The sequence below is a fragment of the Trichomycterus rosablanca genome, chromosome 27, assembly GCF_030014385.1.
Source record: "Trichomycterus rosablanca isolate fTriRos1 chromosome 27, fTriRos1.hap1, whole genome shotgun sequence".
NCBI classification, from domain to species: Eukaryota; Metazoa; Chordata; class Actinopteri; order Siluriformes; family Trichomycteridae; genus Trichomycterus; species Trichomycterus rosablanca.
In genome coordinates, this window is record NC_086014.1 from 13,432,336 (window position 1) to 13,458,986 (window position 26,651).

Consider the following 26,651-nt stretch of genomic DNA (forward strand, 5'->3'; position numbering starts at 1 on the left):
GCAACAGAGGAGTACAGGGTCATCACACGGACACAGGAATCACTGTGTGCTTATTTTATTAATGCATTCACACCCTGTTCTTAAATGGTCAGGACCCCCACAGGACCACCGCAGAGCAGGTATGATTTAGGTGGTGGATCATTCTCAGCACTGCAGTGACACTGACAGGGTGGTGGTGTGTTAGTGTGTGTTGTGCTGGCATGAGTGGATCAGACACAGCAGCGCTGCTAAAGCTTTTTAATACCGTGTCCACTCACTGTCCACTCTGTTAGACACTCCTACCTAGTTGGTCCACCTTGTAGATCGCTCATCTATTGCTGCTGTTTGAGACCTTCATCAGGGGCGCTGTTGGCTGGATGTTTAGCAGTGACAGTGAGGTGTTTAAAAACTCCAGCAGCGCTGCTGTGTCTGATCCACTCATACCAGCATATGCGATGTGCGATAGCAACACCCACAGTTAAACAGTACAATCAGTTTTTGAAACACTGTTTAAAAAACAAACAACAAAACAAGAAAAACATCACAGAGCCTTCATTTTATTTAATTTCACAAAACATCCCAAACATTTGCAGCTATGGATTAGATTCCAGATAGATTAAATGCATTTCAACGCATTAAATTAAAATCGTAGCATTACAGTAAAATGTAGACATATTATAAAATCATACCCGTATACACATAGGAGCAATCAGAATGAGAAACCCATTATCCTGTTTGTTCATTTTGGTAGATGTGTATCAATGTGGCCAGTCACATTTCCATGGGTTTGACGACGGCGGTTTAAGACACTTCCCCAGCTTCTCACACCCAGGAGGAGCCCAGTTCTGTTAAAGCAAAAATAAAACAAAATTAAGAAGCATTAGTTTATATTCCTTAGCAGCTTACCTGGCTTCCTATAACTGCACGCATTCATGTTCGCCTACAAAGCCAAAAATGGACCAGCCCCAAGCTACCTCTGTGGTCTAATCGAACCCCGCTCTGTACCACGCAACCTCCGGGCCACTAGTCTCGCCCTTATTTTTGCTTTTTACTAATAAATTCTAATTATTTTTAAAGGTAACTGCAATAAATCTAGTAACTGTACTTAATATAATCAGAGTAATTACTTCAGATAAAACAAGTGCTTACATAACAATACAACTAGTTTTTACAATTTAAATATTGATTAGTTGGATGTTCTGAATATTTAAAGTAAATACAATTAACTATTTAACTCACGTTAAACTAAAACACTTGTACAACCATCTATCCTCGCATTGTTAGGCTTGTTCTCTACTTTTCAGCTAAATGCAAATACTGTATTCTATAATAAAACAGATTAAAACGTATTTGTTGTAAATTTTTTGTTTAATCCTGTTTTTTTTTTTCAACACTCACTGTCCATTTTTCCGTAGTTATTTATTTTTTACTGTTTTAAATTGTATTTCAGTATTTTTTATATTACATTTGCGTTATTTTTAGTGTATAAGAGTCAATACAACCACATTATTTTACATTAGCCTAAACTATATGCAGTTTCACACATTAACAGGTTTCCCAAACATCCTTATGAGGAAAAATACCTTAAAACTCAACGCCTTTACACCGCCACTCCTAGAACCGATTGACGTTGAGTTTCAAGGTACCGCTGTACAGTGTAACTGCTGATTCTACTGTGCACATGACTATAAAACATTTGAATCTTGAATCTCGGAAACGTTGTTCTGCACTGTTCTACTAAAAGATTTACTCAATGGTTTGTTTTTGGCTCTGACATATACTGACATCTGACCTTATCACTGGCATCATCTGCAATCGTGACTTCAATAGACCGTGTTCATGAATATCAGATCTGGTGTGTGATATCAGGGGTACTTACTGTGTACTCTTGGCTGTGGTGCATCTTCCTGTTCGTCGAGGTCGTTCATAAAGCCGCTCCTCTGATCTGGTCAGTGCTGAGGTCACAAGAGAATCTGCAGATATGGGATTTATTAGTGACAGCATCATGCTTTCTAAGATTCTGCTCATTTGTAATGTGATCGTTTCTCAGTTCTTAAAGAGGTGAAGAAGAATTCTAAAGGAGCTTTTTAGCATGGCGAATATGGACATTCGTATTGCCAACGCTTATTCAATTACACATAAACATAAAAAATAAGACAATCAGTGCAAACTGTACTATAAAAGTGTGTGTGTGTGTGCGAGCGAGAAAAAGAGACATGTTCACCCACTGTCCCCCCAACCCCAACCCCAACCCCAACCTATGACCACCTCTGGCTCCTCATTATTAGTCCTCGTCCCTTACAGCTGACTTCTGCCCTCCGGTAAGATCCACAGTTTACTGCTCTAGATAAGAACTGCAAAACATTTTACTTACCGATCAGAGGCTTGCGTTTGGCCAGGGTCCTCACAGCCTCGGTCAGGCAGACTCCTCCTAAACACCTTCACCTTCCTCTCACCCGACACCTTCACCCGTACTCCTGAAATAAAAGGAAATAAAATCGAATAAAACAAGAATGCACACAGAGGATTGTTCCCTTGGGGTTCTGAGATTTCCGCTTACCTTTTTTCAATAGGTCTGTGGTACAGTCTGGCCTCCTCCGCTGGGTGTCTGATGTCCTACGCCTGGTTCCTTACAGCGCCCGCCCAGGTACACCGATTACACATCACCTTCTTTCTTCTTTTTTTTTTTTTTTGCCCGGGAAAAGCAGGTCTGAGACCCATCTTGACAGAAAAAACAGAAATGTAGATATTTTTGCTAATTTATTAAACAAGAAAAAGTGAAATATCACATGGTCATAAGTATTCAGACCCTTTGCTGTGACACTCATATTTAACTCACATGCTGTCCATTTCCTTCTGATCCTCCTTGAGATGGTTCTACTCCTTCATTGGAGTCCAGCTGTGTTTAATTAAACTGATTGGACTTGATTAGGAAAGGCACATACCTGTCTATATAAGACCACACAGCTCACAGTGCATGTCAGAGCACATGAGAATCATGAGGTCTAAGGAACTGCCCAAGGAGCTCAGAGACAGAATTGTGGCAAGGCACAGATCTGGCCAAGGTTACAAAAGAATTTCTGCAGCACTCAAGGTTCCTAAGAGCACAGTGGCCTCCATAATCCTTAAATGGAAGAAGTTTGGGACGACCACAACTCTTCCTCGACCTGGCCGTCCAGCCAAACTAAACAATCGTGGGAGAAGAGCCTTGGTGAGAGAGGTAAAGAAGAACCCCAAGATCACTGTGGCTGAGCTCCAGAGATGCAGTAGGGAGATGGGAGAAAGTTCCACAAAGTCAACCATCACTGCAGCCCTCCACCAGTCGGGGCTTTATGGCAGAGTGTGCCGACGGAAGCCTCTCCTCAGTGCAAGACACATGAAAAAACACACGAAGGACTCCCAGACTATGAGAAAGAAGATTCTATGGTCTGATGAGACGAAGATTGAACTTTTTGGTGTTAATTCTAAGCGGTATGTGTGGAGAAAACCAGGCACTGCTCATCACCTGCCAAATACAATCCCAACAGTGAAACATGGTGGTGGCAGCATCATGCTATGGGGGTGTTTTTCAGCTGCAGGGACAGGACGACTGGTTGGAATTGAAGGAAAGATGAATGCGGCCAAGTACAGAGATATCCTGGAGGAAAACCTCTTCCAGAGTGCTCTGGACCTCAGACTGGGCCGAAGGTTCACCTTCCAACAAGACAATGACCCTAAGCACACAGCTAAAATAACAAAGCAGTGGCTTCAGAACAACTCTGTGACCATTCTTGACTGGCCCAGCCAGAGCCCTGACCTAAACCCAATTAAGCATCTCTGGAGAGACTTGAAAATGGCTGTCCACCAACGTTCACCATCCAACCTGAGGGAACTGGAGAGGATCTGCAAGGAGGAATGGCAGAGGATCCCCAAATCCAGGTGTAAAAAACTTGTTGCATCATTCCCAAGAAGACTCATGGCTGTATTAGCTCAAAAGGGTGCCTCTACTGGGCAAAGGGTCTGATGGGGTGCAGAGTGTACATTAATGAGCAAAAAAAAAAGAACTTTTTTGATCTTACCAATTGGCTGCAATGAAACAAAGAGTGAAAAATTTAAAGGGGTCTGAATACTTTTCGTACCCACTGTAAGTTCCACACCTGTATATATACGTATATAAGGATTATTTCTTAATAATAAATAAGTTCACCACCTATCATTGTGATCTTTGTACTATTCAAGTCTACTACAAACTACACTCGCTACTCGTCACAGACAACACTCAACAGGGAATTTTCTTCTTTTCTTTTATTCATGTGTACAACTCATCAATCCATCAAACAGTCATGTCGCTCTTCCTCCACCGGCTTGCTCAGTACTGCACACTGGACTGGGTGAACATCTGCGCTCGCTTCCGCTCGTACTGCTGCAACAGCTTGGGAAGGTCACCATCAGCCTGGATCACCTGCAACACACATCACTGCCATGAGTTCTATATTGTCTATCAACTACTAGGCAGTACATACAGTCATAACTGCTAGGCTGGTATAAGGCTGCTATAAGGCCTACCCTGTCCGAGTCCAGCTCACATGGAAACAAGACAGCACTTCCATGTAGCTCTAGTGTACTCTACTCCCTCCTCACTATTGAACAAGTAATGTACTGTTGAGTAGAAAGGAAGTACCATTACTTGTTCAATAGTGAGGAGGGAGTAGAGTACTCTACATGGACGTGCCGTCTTGTTTCCATGCGAGCTGGACTCGGACTGGGTCGGTCGAGTGAGTCACAATATTCTGAACTACAGTCAAACAGGCAGAACTCCTCAAAGTTTCACTCTAGTTCAGAATATTCTACAACAACAACACAACATTCCTCTCGCGTGTCTGTTTTGTCTCTTTTATCATTGTATTGACCGCTCCAAGAATTGCACATTAAAACTTACCTAACACCGGGTTCTAGTGTTATCGGGTTCCAGGAGTCGTCCACTCCCGTTGACTCGATGGGTCCGTGGTACAGTCTGGCCTCCTCCGCTGGGCGCCTGATGGCCTCGGCCTGGTTCCTTATAGCGCCTGGCCAGGTACGCCTATTAAAGGTCAGAGAAAAATCACCGCACTACCATTCGTGGCTCGGGGCTTTTACCCCATGAGAGTCTGATTTGGGCAGCTGTACTCGGGGTCAAAACCCCACTGTGAGATCTCATCTGTGGGCCCTCCAGGTAAATGTTGCATAAACACCCTGGGACAGATGACCATAACATTTACAGCGTGTCTGTGGGGATCTGTGAGGTCACACTGTGATGTCAGACATAAAGGCCCGGTTCTCGATCGACGTTTCGATTCATGTGCCGCCCTGTGACACGGGCATCCTGCCCGGGTTTGACGCCCTGTCCTGTGCCTGGGGTTTTTGACAGTGTATTTTAAAACAGTACGGTTTCTACACTCGGTGTTGCGTTTCCTGAAGCACACAGGAACTCTGATTCAGGAAGTGAGTGTGTGTGTGTGTGTGTGCTAAAAAGTCAGAAAAACAGCAACTGTCAGTCATGGAGGTGGACCGGGACTTTCTCCGATCCAAACGATCGATACTGAAAATCACAGAAATAGTGAGTGTATGAAATACAATATTTAACTTCTTTAACGTGATATTTCTTCTGAAGTGTATTTTTTTTATAAGCACACAAAATATTTTATTAGCTCATAAATACTGGTACGTTTATATTGTAATTGGGGCAAATAAACAGCGATCGTGAAGAAACGCCTGATATAATTTGTTTTTTACAATTATTTTTGCTTAGAAAAATCTATTACTTATGGAATTTGATTTGTGTTTTCAACTTATTTGCTAAAGACTGTAAGAATAAGTTATGTGGTGTGTGGTTGTGATTGGTGGTTTTGGTCTGAAAGGATTAAACACTGTAGTCAAAATAATAAAAAAAAAAACAGTTTCGGTGGCTCACCAACTTTGACCTCTTTGTAGGCGGTGATGTTCGTGGCGTTCCTGTGTTACGCGGTAGCCGGCGTGCCTCCGTACATCGCCGTGGCTTGTTTGGAGTCGATCGTCACCTTGGCTCTGCTGTTGCTCTACCTTCTGAAACTGCACAAGATCCTCACCTTCTTCTTCTGGCCTCTGATCGTAAGAACGTCACATCTGCATTTCGACAGAGTCGAGACAAGAGCATTAAAAGACTGACAAGTGTTTCGGATCGTGTCCCAAACTTTCTTTACCTTTTTTATGAGCCAGGACGGGTCGAGGTTCGTCACTTTGCGTGAGCAAATAGTCCCGTCGTTTCTTGACGTCTGACGAAGAAGAAAGCTTGAAATTTACCATCTGCAGTCTAGACATTATCAAAAGAATCTAGAGAAATCTCAGGGCCAGACATGAGGCCTGGGACCATCGATGTCCCTGCATTAAAAAAACTGAAATGCTTCTGTATAAAATGTTACGGCACGGGCTGCGTAATACGTCGGAAAACCCTCGTCGGTATATCGATGCCATTTAGCGGACGCTTTTTATCTACAAGAGACATACGACGATGACCGTGGACAATCGACGCTGTACTGATGACGTAACAATTACTAGTTCAGTACCTTAACTACTGAAAACAGACCAATTAGTAATTGTGTCATGGGCAGATGTCTAGACACTCGATAGTAAGCTGTAACTGTTATGTTCCTGTACCATTTGTTTATTTCCTGTTTTGCTTGGTAACAGGATTCTATTTTAACCTTTCCGATGGTCTTGTGTTTGAATTCTGTGTAGAAAACCAAATGAGGTCATTGTAAATTTAGATCATCACCAAATGCACACAAATATTGATCAGAATGTCTTTACAAAACAAATCCTGTACCAGTTAGTGTTTTTCTCAGCCTACATCCGTACCTAACCTCTAATACCGCCAAGCTTTCAGTGGTATGTGGTTGGGAATTAAAATAGTTCGTCTGTTTCCTTCTTCTTCACAGGACGCGTTTAACTCCGTCTTTGCGGCCGTGTTCGTGGGTATCGTCAGCGTCGTGGCCCTTTCTACGTACACGGTGAAGGCGACACTAGCCGGAGGGGTGAGTACATAGTTTAATTGTGAAGGATCTTACCGATCGACTTCGTTAGATACATCGGTACTCCTGAACTCTTATGTGAACATTCAGTCGGCCAGTCCTGGGGTGGCAGCACGACGTAGAAACCTGTACAGACACAAGTCAAGAGCTTCCACTTATGTTTACGAGTCAAATATTAAAAAAGTAATATGTAAAAATGTCTTTCCTATGTGTGTTCACTAATGAAGTCAACCATACATGGTTACAGTAACCCTGGGTAAAGTAAAACTGTGTGTGTGTGTGTGTGTGTGTGTGTGTGTGTGTGTGTGTAGTTTCTAGGCTTGGTGGCGGCTGTATTGTGGAGTTTAGACGGTTTCTACATCTTCAAGAAAATCACCTTCAACCAGCCGACATCCACCCCCCCCACACTGACACAGAACTGCATGAAGGATGTGATGTGATACTAACCGTCCCTGTTCCGATCGCCTCCGCTCACACCCAATGAATTTATACCACGAAACACAACATTTAATAAACATAATAAACTAATGACACCTATTTGACCCATAATTGTTGTATATAGACACTATATATCTACGTGAAGCAAGTAAATATTAGTGTCATTTTTACTCGACAGCTAAACTGTAGATTGTCGGTATCGACACATCTTGTGCTTACAAAAAAACTACAAAAATTGGGGACTGGTGTAAAACACGGGTGACGCTCATGTCACACAGACGAGAGATGTTAAACGATAAGCAGGTTTGATGGTAGCATGAGGAACCACCACAGGCTCAGTTATATTAAAATTGTATAAATCAGAAAAATAAATAAGCAATGAAAAAAAAAACACTCGTAAACATGTCTGGCAGATGTGGGGCTTTAACCTGCAACCTTCTGATCACTAGTCCAGTACTTTAAGCACTGATCCACCGCTGTCCACTTTAGAACACAGCTTAATGATTATACAGACCGAAACCCATAGCGCATGAACCCGACACAAGACCAGAGGAAAACGGCACATGATACAAAGACCACAAAACCAACAACCTGAACCAAGAGTACCATGGCTCTGCATAACTACTTATTGAAAGTAAACAGTAATACAGACAGTATGATGGTCGTTGGGTTATTGACAGAAGTACTGGGGTTATATGTAACCATGGTCCTGAATTACGGAACCATAATCGACATCTGGATCTCACCGTGTAACCATATAGCTATAGTGTTAACCATATAGCTATAGTCTGACCCCCCCTTCCTCAAAAGAGGCAAAAACAACAGGTCTGGGGGAGGTGTCGGTCAGCCCCCTACTACATTGTATTCCCCTTAATGTTCATTTCATGGTTAGGGTGTTGAGTTTATCAAGCTGACCGAGAAACTATCCAGACACCCTAGAGCTCCGCAGTGCCGCCCTGCTTTGACGCCCCCGAGTGTCCAGAACTGCACGAATCGCGGAGTGGATGACGTCACCACATCTGGACAGGTCAGTGTCCCGACGGCACAAGTTTAAACCCTGAACCCCGCCCGACACGAACCCAAACTTGTGCGGCTGCTCGACTCCTTCAACACAAACTTTGCGCCCCCTCCGCCTCACTGTTTCCGTTTCCGCGCTGTGTGCGCACTGGAGGCGGCTTTTCTTTTTCCTCTTCTCTCCAGAACGAAGCTAAAGGAACTAAAACTGTCCCGACTCGGACCTTCAGCACTCGCCCTGCATGCGGGGTATCTATTATTATTATTATACTACTACTAACAGTAATAATGGGGGATATTGAAGCTCCGGACGGACAGGAATCCGGGACTGGATCACGTGTTGGAGCGGTTTTTTCTCTTTTAGTGAATAAAGAAGTGATCGGATCCAGAAAGGGACAACTCCTCATAGCCGAAGTGGTGAGATGCACATCTGTTAACTGCTATCTTACATTATAAAGCATGCATACAGAATACAGACCATAATCAACATCTGGATCTCACTGTGTAACTATATAGGATAGAGTTTATTTATGTAAGGTAATGCACGATGGTCTGTGATGCAACTTTTGATGCGACTTTGTGCATTGGCATGCATGCATGCACATTTTGAGTCTGCATTGTTCTGCTGGTCACTTAAAGCTTTTAAAAAAAGTAAAGAAAGCAGCAACAAACCGGGCTCATCTGTTTCTAATAAAGCGCAACACCCACACACACTTCCACTCTGTGCATCTCAAAATCCTTCCACTATTCTCATTTCACATTCAACAAATAAAAGCCCAGTGTTCCTGCAACTCTGTCTGCTGGAAATGTAAGGAACACACCATGGGATCTGCAGCACCTTCCAAAATAACTCTGGACCTCGTCGCAACCAACCGACCAACCAATCAGAACCATCAGAACTACAGTTCAAGTCAATAGACAGAGACGGGGAAGCTTGAGCAGATCCGGCTGCCTGAATTCTTTGTTGAAATGTTGTCAGTGGTTCCCCTTTCCTCCCCCATATCCTGACTCATCACATGGACTCATACTTCAGTTCCACAATTGAAAAACACTCATGATGGAGCGTCTTGGATGAAGCAGACCGGCGCGGTCAGACGACAACATGCAGTCGTGATTTGTTCTATTCTGTGCGTACGTTGCTTCTTGTGGGTGGGTAGAGCTTTGGGCTGTCAGTTAAAAGGTTGAGAGTTCGAATCCCAGCTTTGCCATGCAGCCACCGTTGGGTCCTTAAGCAAGGCCATGGGTTTGAAGATTTATGCAGCTCATCTGTTAATTAAGTTATTTTGGGCGCTCAAGTCAAATCTCAGCTCTGCTACCGGCAGACTGGGCGCCTACACGAACGACGATCGGCTCGTCCATTGGGTGAGGAGTGGAGTCAGGAGTGGAGGTCAGTAACAGTAAAGAGAAAGCGAAAAGCAATCAGGTAACTGGACATGACTAGAGTAGGGAAAAAATGGGAAAGTCCCATGGGCAGTTGTAGCCTAGTGGTCAAAGTACTGGACTAGTAATCGAAAGGTCGCTGGTTTAAGGCTGCCATTGAGCAATGCCCTTGTAACCCTGGATTGCTTAGACAGTATACTGTCACAGTACTATACACACATATATATATATATATATATATATATATACTGTATATATATATATATATATACTGTGTATATATATATATATATATATATATACAGTGTATCACAAAAGTGAGTACACCCCTCACATTTCTGCAGATATTTAAGTATATCTTTTCATGGGACAACACTGACAAAATGACACTTTGACACAATGAAAAGTAGTCTGTGTGCAGCTTATATAACAGTGTACATTTATTCTTCCCTCAAAATAACTCAATATACAGCCATTAATGTCTAAACCACCGGCAACAAAAGTGAGTACACCCCTAAGAGACTACACCCCTAAATGTCCAAATTGAGCACTGCTTTTCATTTTCCCTCCAAAATGTCATGTGATGTGTTAGTGTTACTAGGTCTCAGGTGTGCATAGGGAGCAGGTGTGTTCAATTTAGTAGTACAGCTCTCACACTCTCTCATACTGGTCACTGAAAGTTCCAACATGGCACCTCATGGCAAAGAACTCTCTGAGGATCTTAAAAGACGAATTGTTGCGCTACATGAAGATGGCCAAGGCTACAAGAAGATTGCCAACACCCTGAAACTGAGCTGCAGCACAGTGGCCAAGATCATCCAGCGTTTTAAAAGAGCAGGGTCCACTCAGAACAGACCTCGCGTTGGTCGTCCAAAGAAGCTGAGTGCACGTGCTCAGCGTCACATCCAACTGCTGTCTTTGAAAGATAGGCGCAGGAGTGCTGTCAGCATTGCTGCAGAGATTGAAAAGGTGGGGGGTCAGCCTGGCAGTGCTCAGACCATACGCCGCACACTACATCAAATTGGTCTGCATTGCTGTCACCCCAGAAGGAAGCCTTTTCTGAAGTCTCTACACAAGAAAGCCCGCAAACAGTTTGCTGAAGACATGTCAACAAAGGACATGGATTACTGGAACCATGTCCTATGGTCTGATGAGACCAATATTAATTTGTTTGGTTCAGATGGTCTCGAGCATGAGTGGCGGCAATCAGGTGAGGAGTACAAAGATAAGTGTGTCATGCCTACAGTCAAGCATGGTGGTGGGAATGCCATGGTCTGGGGCTGCATGAGTGCAGCAGGTGTTGGGGAGTTACATTTCATTGAGGGACACATGAACTCCAATATGTACTGTGAAATACTGAAGCAGAGCATGATCCCCTCCCTCCGGAAACTGGGTCGCAGGGCAGTGTTCCAGCATGATAATGACCCCAAACACACCTCTAAGACGACCACTGCTTTATTGAAGAGGCTGAGGGTAAAGGTGATGGACTGGCCAAGCATGTTTCCAGACCTAAACCCAATAGAACATCTTTGGGGCATCCTCAAGCGGAAGGTGGAGGAGCGCAAAGTCTCTAATATCTGCCAGCTCCGTGATGTCGTCATGGAGGAGTGGAAAAGCATTCCAGTGGCAACCTGTGAAGCTCTGGTAAACTCCATGCCCAGGAGAGTTAAGGCAGTTCTGGGAAATAATGGTGGCCACACAAAATATTGACACTTCAGGAACTTTTACTAAGGGGTGTACTCACTTTTGTTGCCGGTGGTTTAGACATTAATGGCTGTATATTGAGTTATTTTGAGGGAAGAATAAATTTACACTGTTATATAAGCTGCACACAGACTACTTTTCATTGTGTCAAAGTGTCATTTTGTCAGTGTTGTCCCATGAAAAGATATACTTAAATATCTGCAGAAATGTGAGGGGTGTACTCACTTTTGTGATACACTGTATATATATATATATATATATATATACCCATATGCCCACATTAATTCTTCTATTGTTTACATTTATTTGCACATATCATAATTTATTATTATTATTATTATTGTTGTTGTTATTACTGGATTCTCTTTTAATAAATCCCCCTGTGTTTTTTGTTTTAATTGCAGGTCGTATCTTTGATCAGTTTCGTGTGTTTTTGTGCTTCGACAGCAGCCGTGTTTGTTACAGCGCCTCTTCTGGCCTTCATCGCCGCGCTCCTCATCCTTTTCGCTTATTCCATTAAATATAACCAGAAATTTAAAGGGTTTCACTGGCCGCTAATGGTGAGCGAAGCACAATTAAGCAACGTCTTATAAAATATCGTATACTGTCATTTTTTATCCAGTCAGAAAGAATATATATTGGAATGATTTAGATGCTACTTTAGGATACTTTTATGTTTTACTCATATACGTACACTGACATGTTGCCAATGACAAGTGTGACAAGTATAAATTTGGTATTGTACTGGTGTGTGTGTACCTGTGTAATATCCTACGTTCTACAGCTATTACTAACGTCTTTGATTCTCTTGTTCTTGCAGGATTTCTTGCGCTGTGTCAGCGCTTCCATCATCTTTTTCATAATCTCCATTATGGCCGTTGCTAAATACCCCGATGGATCGTCTAAAGCTGCCGGAGTAAGACCCCCTCACCCCAATTTAATATTGTTTTTACATTTGTTCAGTGATGCACGTGTTGACTGAAAGTTTCTGATAATAAAGGATTGGCTCTTCATCCCTCGTTTTTCTAATGAATCTAGTTTGCAGGGTGTGAAGGCTTAAAGCGTGCAGACCCCGGGAACACTGTTTACACGACGCATGTCGTAATTAAACAGATTTCCTTAAAAGTTTGTGTATCAGAGACAAATCATTTCCAGTTTTTTCCCATTTTAAATGTTTCTGCTGTTTATTGTTCTTTTATTAGCTTCTGATAGTTTTCTGGTCTCAGCCACTGCATTCAAACTCTTAAATGAGTTTAACAAGTGGGGCAACAAACTGCCTTCAAACTTTTACTATTCAAACGTTTGTGTAGATGCAGGGTTCGACTTATTTCCACCTAAATGTCACCAAGATAAAATGCTTTAACAAAGCTGTAACTACAATAAAAAGCAGCAACGCAAAACCTCCACAACCACATACAACACCATAAAGGGTCAGTACACACACACAACACTTCACCGAAACAACACCAAAGCCTGGTGAATGTGCCCAGTATGTCATCGATTGTCAGGCGCAGTGTTAGTTACACATACACAGGTCAGTTGTAGACAGTGGCAGCCAGAGAATTCACTGCTCAAACTCAGTTAACGCTGTTAACACTTAACTGGCAGACGCATCCCTGTACATTTTACTAAATGAGTCGTACAGAAATAAATTGTTCCAGGTCCTGGAAGGTTAAAGTTGCGTTCTGCTTGGTGCAGGTTTTCGGGTTCGTCGCCACCATCGTATTCGCTCTGGATTTCTATTTTATCTTTAACGAGCTCGCCGATTTCCTGAAGGGCGGCGGCTCGAACCAGGAACCTCAGAATGCACGAGGTAACTTCATAATCTACAGACAAATCAACACTTTTATAAAGACTAGTCAGGTCAAGGAATGTCGTACAAGACCGATATTTTATCTGCTCTTGTTTTTTTTTAGACGCGGACTCGGATTCTGATTCGGACTAGCGTCGATCGTGATCGTGAAGGACCCTGGGAGATGAACCACTAATGTGCCCGAAGGGAAAAAACCATGACCTGCACATTTTTATTTGTGTCTGTGTCAGAGTGTCTTTATAAAGTGTGGGCTAACTCTATATACGACGCTACGTTTGTACATAGGTATTAAAGCACGACGATCGCTTTCGGTCTGTGGATAAATAATCTGACATTATCACGGCAGTGCAGATCGTAGACGTAGATTGGTGCAGTTTGTGTTTATTATCAGTGATCATCAAGGCAAAAAGTGTCACTCACATTCAGAGTCGAGATGTTCGCTTGCGTAGAGGGCGGCCGGTTTCAGATAACTTCAAGGTTTCCGGATTTTTCCTGGGTACAGAAAATAGTGAATAAGTGATTAGGTAGCCAGACTGCACGCTGCCTTATTTTTTCCAGTATTATATATTTATTTACAGACCAATTAAAGAGGTGAATTTTATAAATGGAAGCGATCTACACAAGAACATTTGTCGTATTGTCTGATATACAGTGTCTGTTTACATGTTACTAATGAAGTTGTCTTTATTTGTTCAGAATTTTCTGGTTGGCTTTTATTAATCTGTTGGAACAAAAGTATACACACATCAGTTAAGAGGTTTCGATGTTGACTTTGTAGCCTCCTAATAATAATCCTAATTATTATAAAATACTGACACTTATTTAATTTCTGCTCCTTTATTAATAATAATAAACTGACAACTAATGATGAAAAGAAATCAATCTCTGCAGGATATGTAAAAAGCTGGTTTGCCATGACTTATAGGCAGCTGGAGAACAGGTGACACTGTTCACAGTCGAGCGAGCTTTAGGATGCTACAGGCCCAGAGGCTGAGAAAGAAGCACCTAAAGTTTTTTCTTGCGATCAGGCTCAAAGCAGCATAATGAGTGCAGCCGAACTAACCCTAATTATGTGGGCACTGAGAAACAACCTTTGGGATCATTGTGACAACTTTAAATAAAATGGATGTTCCAGTGATTTATAGCATCTACAGGGCAGATTTTAACTTTAGAGGACTTTTCTTAACCTTTACACAAATTTATGTTTAAAATAATGTTTAACTTTATTTTAATAGATTTGTAGTTGATTATTGAATCAAAAGTCAGTTGGACGAATTGTATGAAACCCGGGGCAGTGGTCACGTACCAAAGTCAGAAATGATAGACCAGACCTTTGCTCAAAACTGAAGTGGGGTTAACTAAAACCTGTAGACCGATACAAACAAATTTTTAAAGGAAACACTTAGTCTAGTTCAAAGTTTAGTATTAAATGCTAGACATTAGATATCAGAGGACTAAAACATACCATACAATCTTCATTTAAAGGTTTAGTAAAGTTTACCTTGACGACTGAAAGGTGAGGGCGGTCCCGGTTAAGGATGGAGATCTTGCCCTTGTACAGATGCTCCTCTGTGGTGGTCTTGGTCAAAGGCCTCAACTTGTTGGATTGAGACTTGTTGGGTGACAGTGACTCTCTTTTAAAATCAAGATCGCATAGTGACAGGGCCTGTTTACCTTACTGAACCTCAGAGCTTTATTCATAAAAAGCTTTATGCTCTGAATATCGAGAGGGCTGATGATAAACAGTCCTCCCTCCCTAACAACTGATTAGGTTTAATCAGGTTTAATCAATTGCACCATAAGTTCTGAAGTCTGTGCCGGATAGCGTGAGACAGACTGATTAATAAACAAATATTAAGTTGTTCAGAGCTGTGTTCTGATAAATAAAAACATGTTATTAACATTCATGACAGATTCAGATAAGATATTTTAGCGAAAATTAAAACTGATAAAGTGTGAACAATAAAGTTAAAACAATTATTATTTATTATTCAACCAAAGTACAGAAATCTTTAAAACTTAAATATAAGATAAGTAAAACAGCACAGATAATACAGCTACAATAGAGCTCAGAAACACATTCCTTCATTAAAACAAAAAAAATCTATTGTCTCTTAAAACACTTTAGTGTATTAAAATATCGGTTGTGTTTATTTGTTTTAAAAATCTGTTAAAATGTTAAAATAGGACAATAGTAAATTGATTTAAAATGACTTCATTTTAAAATCTGATCAAAACTTGTCAACATGAACCAATAACGATCTGGCTCTGTCTGAAATAAAAGAGTCAAACTGACATTTACTTTGCTGGTGTTTCTAAATCTGATTTTGAAGCTTAAAAATGTAACGTAACTACATTAAAAGTAACAGTTTACTGGAGTAAAATCTGACCACTGAACAATGCTGTGCTGTGCACACTACAGAAAACAAACAAAAAGAACTGAAACATCACAACGTCCTGATAAAATCTGAAGCTGATGATATTTCATTTTTCACACTGTAGTCAGAACATCGTCACCTTTCTTAAATAATAATAATTACACACACGCAGCTGGAAGATTGGAGTGATAAACAATAGTGTCGTGAATAAAAACGAAATAACAACGTAATCACACCAAACACATCGGTACCGAGAGAACGTTTTAAACAGTGTACAGTGTGAGAGTTTAAGTCTAACCGTAAGTGTGTTTGGTCCAGATTTAACAAAACAACATTTTAATACATACAAAATGATTATTTAACAGGTTCGTATTAGGAATTTGTTTGCATCACTGTATTTTCTTTCGAGTTTACCACAGAGCATCACAGAGAATAAGGTGCTTGAGTGGCCTAAATATTAAGCTAAAAAAGTTTGGACACTCCTACTTAGGATAATTTCTGCAAATAAACAGAAATAGTTTGTTTCATTTACCGGATTTTAACGTACTGAAGCATTTAAACAGAATATTAAAATGTGCTGTAACGGTTAGACATGGTACCCAATATGTTTACACTTTAATTCACAATTGCTGTGAATTGAATACCCCAAACTACTCACACATCCTATAGAGGAAACAAACGTTTTAAGACCCTAGCTAATTGCAGTGGGTCTGACTAGTGCTAGCACTATTTACTTGCCCCAGTGCAGATAACCTAAATAATCACACAATCACAAGCACAGATAATCGCAACTAGCTGCAGGTTAAATAACCAGCTAAATACTAGCTGCTTGTCCAGATGATAAGTGCTAATAATTGAAAACGCTACTGACTAACACCAAAGTCAAACCCCAGCACCACGAGTCAGATCTAACTACAAGCCCTGGCTGTGTGCAGTAAATAACACATGACTAAAAATGCAGTTACCTTTAAATAAAAACAAATAAACAGACAAAATTACAAATTCAGCTTTAAAGATCGCATGACATGTCTAAGTAACCTTTTCTTTTTAACAAGTACGTTTCTTAAAACTGTAGCTAAGCTCCTTTTTCTCTACAAAATTGTACAAGTGTGCAACAAGTAAGAGGCAGAGGGTTTAAGTCACTGTTGATGTGAAATGAAGGCTCGTTCACACGACGCGTTTCTGAAGTGTTTTCCTTTCAAGTGCATCACATGCAGCAGTAACACTTCCTTTAACTTGCAATACTAGTTGCGAAAACCATACTAGCAAAAAAACTCTATAGAAAAACGGCATTTAGGTAATTGAATTCTAATTTAACAATACATTTAAATTTTGAATTGGAAATAATGAAGAGATCGGGGATCTAAATGCACGTGGATATTAAAGTCTCAGATCAAAGCATCCCAACGTGGGTTTGGTTTCATCTTCATGCACAAAAAATGGACAGAACACACTGGTCTGTTAGAGCTATTCGGGACGCAGCCGCAGACACTTTTACTTTCTATATTCTTGTTCTGTGTACTCGTTTGTAGCAGTGCTAACGTCGCTCATCTGAGGAACGTCCGGTGTGAGCTGAGCGTAAGGCCTAGTTCCCTAGAAATTCTTGGCATCCTTTAATAAACTTATATGAAGCTCGAGTGGTCTATTACGCTAACTCGCTGCTTAGGCCAGGTTCGAATCTCAGCTGTGCCATCAGCCGGCTTGGTGTCTAAACAGATATGTTTGAGGAACTACAGCTGTGGGGGAAAAACCTGACATGCAGATTTTGTTATCTCTTCTGTTTCATGCATGCACGCTGCTGGTGAGGTTTAATGATTTCTAAATAATGTCATTTTTAACACAAATACACCAAGTTAGTACCATAAACGACATGTTAGAAATGTTAAAAACTGGTACTTGATTAAATTTCATTTCATTCGGTCCATGTTTAACCTTCATATCAGCGTTCAGTATCGTAGTGTGTCTAGGAATCATTCAGAACAAAACAAAATATACAAGAAAAACAAAAAAGATAAAAAGCACGACGTGACTGGAATTTAAACTTTAGCGTCTCTCGGTTAAGACTTACAGGAAAACAAAAGCTACCAAAGTTTGGTCCAACTTCTCTTCTAAACCGTCCTTCTGCTGATCGTTTGTTTGTTTTAGTCCCGCTGGGCCACACATGATCCCTTAATGAGAAAACGAATCCGGAGACGAGGTTTAAAATGTTGAAGCTAATCCCACACCAAATAAACGCCAGAGCCTGAACTGGTCACCTTTAGTAAATAATAGCACTAAATAATGTCTGATTATCGCACTATGAATACTTTTCATAAGCATTATTAAAGAGGTTCAGGTGCTGGACTATTGCTGGACCGAACCACCCGGGAATCGAACCCAGGACCTTCTTGCTGTGAAGCGACAGTGCTACCCAAAGAGCCACAGTGCCACCCCTTGAGATCATATCTGGCCCTGCAGGACTGTTCTAGTGTGTGTGTGTGTGCGTGTGTGGGTGTGTGTGGGTGTGTGTGTGGGTGTGTGTGTGTGTGTGTTACTCAGGCCGGGTCTCCACTTCACCACGTGAAGCGGTGCGGGCTCGTGTGTATTCGCTGGTCTGCAGGGGGTCCTGGACACCCGTACGCCATTGTCTAATACACTTGTACATGTTCACGCCGTACACCACAGTCACCACGAAGCCGAAAATCTGCCGATACACACACACACACACACACACACACACACACACACACACACACACAGAGGAAGCATGAAAACAATTCATGAGGTAAAATTGAAACATACTAAACTGTCCATAATATGTACTATAGTACTATCAGTACCAGCAGTGTACTAATGCTATACTAGACCTTTAGCGGTCATATATACAGCTACACGTACAGTACGGCACAATGAAATGCTTCTTCTGCATATCCCAACATAATAAAAGCTGGGGTTAGAGCTCAGGGTCAGCTATTGTACCGCACCCCTTGCTCAAGGGCCCGACTGTGGCTGTATGGCAGAGCCAGAATTCAAACCCACAACCTTCCGATTGATATCCCAAAGCTCTACCCAATAGGCTACCAGTGTCCCATGTCACTCTGCTTTAGACCATTATGTGTCTCAAACCCATATACCACTATACCAACATGCTACTCTACTACTATGCTAAATATTACTACACTAAACACTGTGTATAATTAATAACATCATAACTGCGATGCAATAACAAAAAGGGGGTAAATACTTTTTCCACCAGTGTATTAAAGCAAATTGAAGAAGAAGTTACCACAGAGGCGATTTCGGCTCCGCTCTGGTGATTGAGAGCAGCCAAGACCACAGAGGCGATGAAGAACAACAGCGTACTGCACACCGCGTTGATCAGATCCTGCAGCACAAACAGTAACAACGTTTGTCTCGTTAAAGATAAAGTTTTAATTAGATTATACAACATTATATTTTTCCTCTTTTTTTGTTCGTCTCGAGAGGCTCTAACGTCCCTGTCAGAATAAAAACACACAGGGGGTCGTTTAGTGTTGGGTGCTTTTACTTTTTCACTCTTCTTCTCAAGTCTGTTTTAGTATTTTGGCAGCTAAACAGATTTTAATGATGAGAAAATCACCGGTGTCGCTCATTTCGGCGCTGCAGACTTGTGCTGAATAGTTTCTCGTTCAGTCGGGACAGACTCGCTTCCCCTGACTGTGCACACAGTCATCGGAAAACAAACCCTGTTCAAACCCAGCCATAATTACAGGATGAAAACACAAGCAGGGGAATTCTGGGATGAAAAGTATAAAAAAATAAGCAGTTCACTACACATCCCAAACCAGAACGAGACTCAGATGCACAATTCAGTCGGTCAGTGAGAACCTTAAAAGGCATTTCTTGGTCCTTTAGTCAGTTAAATAAAGGTTCGAGAAAATAAATAAATGACGGATTCTTGTGATTCTTACAAAATAAAATCAGGCTGTAATCAAGGTTTGTAATTCAAACCTGCACAGAGTTTTTCCACAGATGGGGATAAAAGATCATGATGTTTTTAAATAGGTGAGCATTCACGAGGGCTTTGTGTTTTTTGTGCATGAAATCAGATATTTGTTTCTCTTAGATGGTGAAGACGTGCTTTAATTTAAGTACGTGGATTACAAACCCAGTTTACAGTGTCATTTTATTTACTAAGAATCACAACAATCTGTGATTTATTTATTTCCTTGAACCTTTGTTTAACTGACTAAAGGACCAAGTCGTGGCTTTTAATGTTTATGCATTTTCTCCCCTTTTTCTCCAGACCTTTTTAGCGTGTCCAATTACCCGATTGCATTACGCTTCCTCTCCACTGATGCCGATCCCGCCCTGATCGAGGACAGCGAGACTGACACACGTCCCCTCCGACACGTGCGCAGTAGACGACTGCATCTTTTCACCTGAACGAGGCGAGTTCATATGCGGATCAGCTTTGTGTACGGAGAGTCACACCCTGATCGACGCATTATTCCTCGACTCTGTTCAGGCGCCATCAAACAGCCAGCAGAGGTTGTGATCGAATCGATTATAAGGTCCCTATCCAGCTCCCATCCTGTGTGAACAATAGCCGATCGTTGCTCAGTTTGGGCTGAACAGGAAAAACACAGACCCAAAGAGACCATCAAAAGAAATGAGAAAAAAAAAAGATTATTTTGATAAACAGAGATGCACAGACAGTAACTGACGTAATGGAGCCGGAAATAATAATAAAAATAAAAAAACATCCCAAAAATACTGAATTCAGACTCAGATGTTCGTTTAAAGTCGAGTGAACGTTCTTGTTCAGTGGAACCTCACTGTGATAGTTTTGGTTGGACAGGAAAAGTTTTCTGCCTCCGCTGGAATGTGCAGCGTGATGGAAATCAAAACTGGTAAAGTCGCCGTGCAGTTACTCTACATCCCTCGGTTCTTTTAAATCCAGTGGTTCACATTAACGGAACTCACTGGTAACAAAGTCATTTCAACTTACAGGTGCTTTGATCTCTCGCGCCCCCTCACACTTTAGATCAAAGCTTTAGATTATCCCACAAGAACTTTCTAACAGGGGGTGGACTTTATTGTTTTAAATCAGTGGTTTTATTCTTGCTACCCTCTTTTGGACTCTTATTTTATGGAAGTCTGACTTTTCCATGGTGAATGTTTGTTGTAATCCCTTTGACCCACCCACCCTAGAACTTATACGACTGTGTCTGTGTAGGCGCCCAGCCAGCCGAGAGCAAAGCTGAGATTCAAACCTGAGAGCTCGAGATCGAGGCCAACGTTAGTGTTTAATTGGCATCCGGTGCTATAAGGTGGCGTTTGACGATGTTTATTAGTACGCGGTGACGTACCGTGAGTCTCCAGTTGACCTGGTGCACTTTGGTGTGGAGGTTCAGGCTGAAGACGAGCAGTAACCCTCCGGTGAAGATGAAGGCGCTGCAGCTTACGAACTCGAACAGATAAACTCCAGCACAGGGGGAACACATCATCACCGTCTCGATACATATGAACCCGATCAGAGACAGAACCTGCAGAGAGAAAAATATACAAGAAATGGTTATCGGGGCACCGAGGTGGCCCTAGTGGGCATAACTGGCAGTGCCTGCAGCAGACAAAACTGGCCCTTAGGTCTGCCATGTGGGAAAAGACCGGTTCGGAAAGAGGGTGGGGTCTTCGATGTCGTGCAAGAACCCTGGTTAGTAGCCCGTGGCGCCTGTAATAATCCTGCTTAACCCGTGTTTTGTCTTATGGACCAAAAATGACCCATTAATATGATTTTAGGGTTTAGAGGAGGCGGGTCATTTCTGACCTTCAGGACAAGAGGACTACACAAGGGTCAATACGATAATGTCAGGAATTATTTGGTGGAAAAATGAAAGATCCGGCATCATACAGTGTTCTGCTAAAATAAAAAATAATAAAACTAGTCAGACATTAATAATAAACATTAAAGGATTTAATAGAAGTCAGTGAATCGCTGACCTGCACCTGTAAACACTCACATGAGAGAACAGGACGCACCGGTCTGTTCACTTTCTCTTTATCACCCACATTCACACTTCATTTGCATAAAGCCTGGAGGAAAAGTTTCTCTCTGTATTATTATTCATCCACAACAGCTTCCACCTGGTCAGGTTTCCAGTGGGATCAGAGACCATCCTAAAAACTAAGATTGCAAAGCAGGAATACGTCCTGAAAGAAACACACATTTACGACTCACTCACACCCAGGAACAATCCACCTTCTGCCTGTTTTTGAAAGGTGGGAGCCCGGGTACACAGAGATGTTGCATTCTCAAAGGAAGAGAACGTGCCAAAACTCTTACAGACAGTGACATCCTCACACCGCCACCACCATCTTTTACTGTTGCTATGTTTTTAAAATGCTGGATCTGATTTTCATCGGACATATTTGATTTCTAAAACCATCACCTATGATTGGTCTGTCTATCAAAATTTACTTTTACATTTGCGGCATTTAAACATTTACGGAACACGATTTGAGCAATTGAGGGTTAAGGGCCTTGCTCAGGGGGCCCAACAGTGGCAACGTGGCGGTTGTGGGGCTTAAGCTGATCTACCACTGCCCACATCTTTATGCCAAGACGTTTAGGGAGGGGGTCACACGCTGCTTTTTTAAATTGCTAATGTCAGACAAACACTAATATTTCTATTGATTAACAATAAAGTTTTTTTTCTTTATCCATTTCCTAGTCTTTTCTAAACTGTACAGTCATAAGCGTTTAGCTCAGGCTACAGACCTCTGTACGTCTCTGTACATCTATCACTGTCCCAAGTTTTTTTGTTGGGAAATCACAGCTTTCGCTGTGGTTCGTTGAAGTCCCGAATGTTTTAAAATGATCAGCACAGTCACTTACACAATTGCATGTTTATATGCACTACATACCCAGTAAGATATGACAGATACAGTGAAAATTAGAACTATTTTTACCATCGTTCCATAGTTCAATTTTAGCACCAGAAATTCCTTAAACTTCCACACTGTTATTTTCCAGCTGTACTTCAGGTCGACCTCGAGAAACACAACATGGCTACCATATAACACACACACACACACACACACACACACACACACACAGCATCTGGAAAGTAAATTTAGCTGCACACAAGCATGCAGGCACTTCAGGGATTCTTATAATATTTCACTTTCACTCACACAGCCGATAGTCTGTGAGTGATCAGTAGGACATAAAGCCCCACAAAGTGTCCCGTTATAAGGAATTAACAGACGTGGACCCTGTTTCAACCAGTCGCCTGGTCTGAAAATAATAAGTACAATTTATATAGCAATTTTTACATACCAAGAAAAGCGCAAATAACATCAAGAAAAAAACCCACACAACAAAACTAACAGATTGAGAAAGAAGAATAATGTGCAGTAGAGAGGAAAGTTTTTAGTTGACCCTTGAAGGGTACAGTCACAAAGCAATTGTGAAAGAGGGCAAATGCCTGATTTCTGCTGTGACGTGCAGACGGTCAGATCTTAGCGGACTGAAACCCAGTGCGTCCTCACTAACACAGATTAAATCTTTAAAGCTTTCTGACATCAGTTCAGAAGATTTGTATATGTTGATGGTCAGATTCTCGTGTGTTCACCGATCTGAAGTTACTCAGCGTGATAAATATGCAATAACGGAGGCCCTATAAAATCAGACGGGGGAGTTTTACTTTTCCCACACGACTGTATTCTCCCAGCTCAGATTAAACGTAAGGTCAGTGAGGACGGTCACGAGGACGTAAAAAACCTCAGTGATATCAAACAGAACAAGTGTTCATTCTGCTGATCAGAAGGTCAACGATCAGCTTAGAAACCTGAACCAGTGCAGCTAAAATGAGAGCGGACTAACTATATATTAAAGTCATCGTACAGCCTGATTTCATTCTAATTGATTATTTTAGTTTATTACATGAGTTTAAAGTTCACACACAGTAATAAGGTTTGATCTATTCATGAAGGAAAGCTGCCCTCGTGCCACCTCCTGTATCTGGACGTGTGTGTAGGCTGTTTTTGTCGGTGTCTGCGTGGCCGTGTTTTCCTTTAATGACTTCCTCAGTTTGACTGCGTTTCCTGCTGGGACCGAAGCGCTCCGCTCCCAAATTTAATGCCGAGTCAGGAGATCTCGCAGGGCTGCTGAGCGTTTCTGCTTTTCTACCGTTTTCTGAACATCTGGAGGAGGTACACCACCCAAAATGACTGTCTTCTCCCCGGCAGGGTACTTATCTCCGTTCTTTCTGATCAAAGGTTTTAAAGTGAGTTTAAACACACATGAAATAAATATTATGGTTTTATATACAAACACTGCACATCTCAGGGGAAAAAAAAACAAACAAACACTGAGCATCGAACCCGGGTTTAGTGGAAATTTAGTGGAATTTGCTGTAATAAGCAATTTTACATCATTAAACAAAACATTTAACTGTGCTCACCACTTGGAGGATCTTGAGGATGCCGGGTTGGGAGGTGAGGTAGCGGGTGTTGCAGCTGATGTTCCTGAAGACGGCGCCGGGGTAAACCGGTTCTGTGGTGGGCTGGTACGGACCGGTCGCCCCAGACACCATGGCCATGTGGGACCCCTCGCCGTCCAACCCTTCCGCCTCCTCGCCGCTCCTCATGGGGAAACGGTCGATGGGTTCCGAGTTGTTACAGAAGCGATGGATGGAAGAGGGTCAGCAGCACGAGGGTCAGCAGCACGAGGGTCAGCAGCAGCAGGGTCAGTGTTCTTCTACAGAAAGTAATGAAGACAGAAAGACAGACAGGAAACTGTCAAATATACGACCGAATTGATTTAAAGGCCCGATCGTGACCTATAACAGCCGTCACTCTTCTGGAGAGATTTTGAACCAGAATTTGGAATGTATCTGTGGACATTATAGCCCAATTTTTAGCCAAAAATAAAAGTGTAGTCCATTCTCAAAGACCCAACATAGACTACAGGTAGTTTAAAATTAATCTATATCACAAGAATTCCCCCTATTGATTTTCCTGTGCCATATATATTTATTTATTAGTTAGGATTTTAACATCATGTACTTAAAAAAAATCCCACCAACACTGCTGTACCTGCACGAGTGGGCACGGACTGCACCATTTAGTCATGAACAATTTTGCATCTCTGATTAACCTCACTTGCACGTCTTTGGACTGTGGGAGGAAACCGGAGCTCCCGGAGGAAACCCACACAGACACGGGGAGAACATGCAAACTCCACACAGAGAGGACCTGGACCGCCCCACCTGGGAATCGAACCCAGGACCTTCTTGCTGTGAGGTGACAGTGCTACTTCTGTCCCATAATGTGTAATTATCATTATTGTTATTATTATTATTATTTTACTGTTCTTAACAAATTGAGTTCCCCTGGTTAGAAATTAAAGGACACAGGGGTCACACTGTTCACAGTCCAGCAAGCTTATTCCACACAAAGCTTGTATGACTGTGGACAGGAACTTCTGGATTGCAACTTCCTCTGGGGGTAAAGTGATATATTTCGGAAAACCCAGAATACAGTAAGTACTCTGTAAGTAAACAGTAAGTAACCTCAGAAGAACAGTTTATACATGAGATGAAGGTGTGAACATTACGTGGAAGTATGAAGTTGTAGATGGTGATGAGGTTCTGATCTGCAGCCTCTCAGCTCCTCGAAAGCTTCTGGATTTTACTGTTCAGCTCCATGTTCCTCCAGTGTTCCCCTCCTGTTCTTCTGTTCCATGCATTCATCCCCAAATTCCCATACAAACATTCCCATGTTCCTCTTCCTCGGGTTAATGCATTGTTCCCGTTCCCAGTTCAGTATAAACGCTCAGGAGCAGCAGTGCTGGTGTTCAGTGTACTTCTGTACTCCTGCTTCAGACCTGCACACAGAATTCACTAGAACAAGCCGAAATTTAAATAAATCATTCACAATAAATAATGCAATTTTACGCCACAAGTCTGTACTAAAACAAAGCAAAACAATAACACGAATGGACTCAGTATGGCAGCTCGCAGCCACCTCTATTCTAGTGCACTTAGTTTTAGTGCACAACAATACGAGACTGGACCAGGTTGCCAGATTGATCCATTTTAATCGTCTTTGACTGTTTCAAAACAGTGCAAAAACTAATATGTGCACTTTATGTATTTAATAAATAATAAATAATTTGACTGAAAGGATAGTATAAATGTATACATTTTGCGTTTTAGAATGTAGAAAGCGAAATATTTAAGTAGAAAAGGGAAAAAGTCGTCTAATGTAATTCTCATAATCGCCACCAGGTAGAGACAAATATACAGTTTAAAATAGAATATCACTACTGTAAGATTATGGTACGTTATTTACATTACATTTGCATTTGACATTTTTAGCCTTTAGCAGACGCTTTTATCCAAAACGACCTACAGTACTGTGACTTTATATTGTCTAAGAAATTGAGGGTTAAGGGCCTTGCTCAAGAGCCCAACAGTGGCAACCTGGCGGTGATGGGGCTTGAACCAGTGACCTTCTGATTACTAATCCAGTACCTTAACTACAGATTTATTTAGTCATTTTAAAGGCAAGTGTAAACACCCTAGAACTAATACAAATACTACAACCCCACAGCATCCACCAGAACTAACATATAAACCACTTGTAATACCCTAACAACAACCTGAGATTCTACAGTATATTAACCATATAATAACATACTAACAACTCCCTGGAACACCTATGACACCTTAGTAACCACCTTTATATATAATAACAAACTGTACCATTTTGGAACATCCTAGACACCACTAAACACACACAATAACCACCTATCAACAGCTCAGCAACCACCTGGATTTAAAAACCCCAATGTAACATCCTTGCAATAAAGTTTTTCTTTATAGCTGGATATTCTGTTACGTTTATTGTTTACTTGTATTATGCAGACAATATGCCTAATTACCTCCCACTGAG

General features: G+C 41.6%; 3 protein-coding genes and 2 long non-coding RNA genes across 7 annotated transcripts; 2 read left to right on the forward strand and 3 right to left on the reverse strand.

The window, feature by feature from the left end:
* Nucleotides 1-531: 531 nt before the first annotated feature.
* Nucleotides 532-3,319, reverse strand: LOC134304307 (uncharacterized). The gene is made up of 4 exons (XR_010007808.1): nucleotides 2,540-3,319; nucleotides 2,354-2,456; nucleotides 1,859-1,952; nucleotides 532-824 (listed from the first exon to the last, which is right to left on the reverse strand). It is a non-coding gene; the product is annotated as an uncharacterized LOC134304307 (long non-coding RNA).
* Nucleotides 3,320-4,250: 931 nt separating this feature from the next.
* Nucleotides 4,251-14,088, reverse strand: LOC134304314 (uncharacterized). Of its 3 annotated transcripts, none has more exons than XR_010007811.1 (6): nucleotides 13,774-14,088; nucleotides 7,041-7,130; nucleotides 6,177-6,248; nucleotides 5,909-6,099; nucleotides 4,898-5,038; nucleotides 4,251-4,420 (listed from the first exon to the last, which is right to left on the reverse strand). It is a non-coding gene; the product is annotated as an uncharacterized LOC134304314 (long non-coding RNA). The 3 variants fall into 3 exon arrangements; XR_010007812.1 differs by lacking the exon at nucleotides 13,774-14,088 and adding an exon at nucleotides 8,358-8,440; XR_010007810.1 differs by lacking the exon at nucleotides 13,774-14,088 and having other exon boundaries at nucleotides 7,041-7,321.
* LOC134304313 (chemokine-like factor) lies at nucleotides 5,419-7,537 on the forward strand. Its single transcript, XM_062989922.1, has 4 exons — nucleotides 5,419-5,554; nucleotides 5,929-6,084; nucleotides 6,912-7,007; nucleotides 7,316-7,537. The coding sequence occupies exons 1-4, from the start codon at nucleotides 5,495-5,497 to the stop codon at nucleotides 7,442-7,444; spliced, it is 441 nt and encodes a 146-aa protein (XP_062845992.1). The 5' UTR covers nucleotides 5,419-5,494; the 3' UTR covers nucleotides 7,445-7,537.
* cmtm3 (CKLF-like MARVEL transmembrane domain containing 3) lies at nucleotides 8,563-14,051 on the forward strand. Its single transcript, XM_062989921.1, has 5 exons — nucleotides 8,563-8,873; nucleotides 11,945-12,100; nucleotides 12,361-12,456; nucleotides 13,239-13,353; nucleotides 13,457-14,051. Exons 1-5 carry the CDS (start codon nucleotides 8,745-8,747, stop codon nucleotides 13,483-13,485), a joined length of 525 nt encoding a protein of 174 aa, XP_062845991.1. The 5' UTR covers nucleotides 8,563-8,744; the 3' UTR covers nucleotides 13,486-14,051.
* Nucleotides 14,089-15,373: 1,285 nt separating the features above from the next.
* Nucleotides 15,374-25,604, reverse strand: cmtm4 (CKLF-like MARVEL transmembrane domain containing 4). The gene is made up of 5 exons (XM_062989646.1): nucleotides 25,312-25,604; nucleotides 24,158-24,453; nucleotides 21,062-21,238; nucleotides 18,997-19,095; nucleotides 15,374-18,414 (listed from the first exon to the last, which is right to left on the reverse strand). The coding sequence occupies exons 2-5, from the start codon at nucleotides 24,341-24,343 to the stop codon at nucleotides 18,262-18,264; spliced, it is 615 nt and encodes a 204-aa protein (XP_062845716.1). The 5' UTR covers nucleotides 24,344-24,453; nucleotides 25,312-25,604; the 3' UTR covers nucleotides 15,374-18,261.
* Nucleotides 25,605-26,651: the final 1,047 nt, after the last annotated feature.

Excerpts from the sequence above, each read along its gene's own strand:
- cmtm4 (XM_062989646.1), bottom strand. The coding sequence starts at position 24,343 with ATGAGGAGCGGCGAGGAGGCGGAAGGGTTGGACGGCGAGGGGTCCCAC. Across the intron at positions 21,239-24,157 it reads TCCTCAAGATCCTCCAAGTG|GTTCTGTCTCTGATCGGGTT; the intron begins GTGAGCACAGTT and ends TTCTCTCTGCAG. Across the intron at positions 19,096-21,061 it reads AGGTCAACTGGAGACTCACG|GATCTGATCAACGCGGTGTG; the intron begins GTACGTCACCGC and ends TTTGTGCTGCAG.
- LOC134304313 (XM_062989922.1), top strand. The coding sequence starts at position 5,495 with ATGGAGGTGGACCGGGACTTTCTCCGATCCAAACGATCGATACTGAAA. Across the intron at positions 5,555-5,928 it reads TACTGAAAATCACAGAAATA|GCGGTGATGTTCGTGGCGTT; the intron begins GTGAGTGTATGA and ends ACCTCTTTGTAG. Across the intron at positions 7,008-7,315 it reads AGGCGACACTAGCCGGAGGG|TTTCTAGGCTTGGTGGCGGC; the intron begins GTGAGTACATAG and ends GTGTGTGTGTAG.
- cmtm3 (XM_062989921.1), top strand. The coding sequence starts at position 8,745 with ATGGGGGATATTGAAGCTCCGGACGGACAGGAATCCGGGACTGGATCA. Across the intron at positions 8,874-11,944 it reads AACTCCTCATAGCCGAAGTG|GTCGTATCTTTGATCAGTTT; the intron begins GTGAGATGCACA and ends TTTTAATTGCAG. Across the intron at positions 12,101-12,360 it reads GGTTTCACTGGCCGCTAATG|GATTTCTTGCGCTGTGTCAG; the intron begins GTGAGCGAAGCA and ends TTGTTCTTGCAG.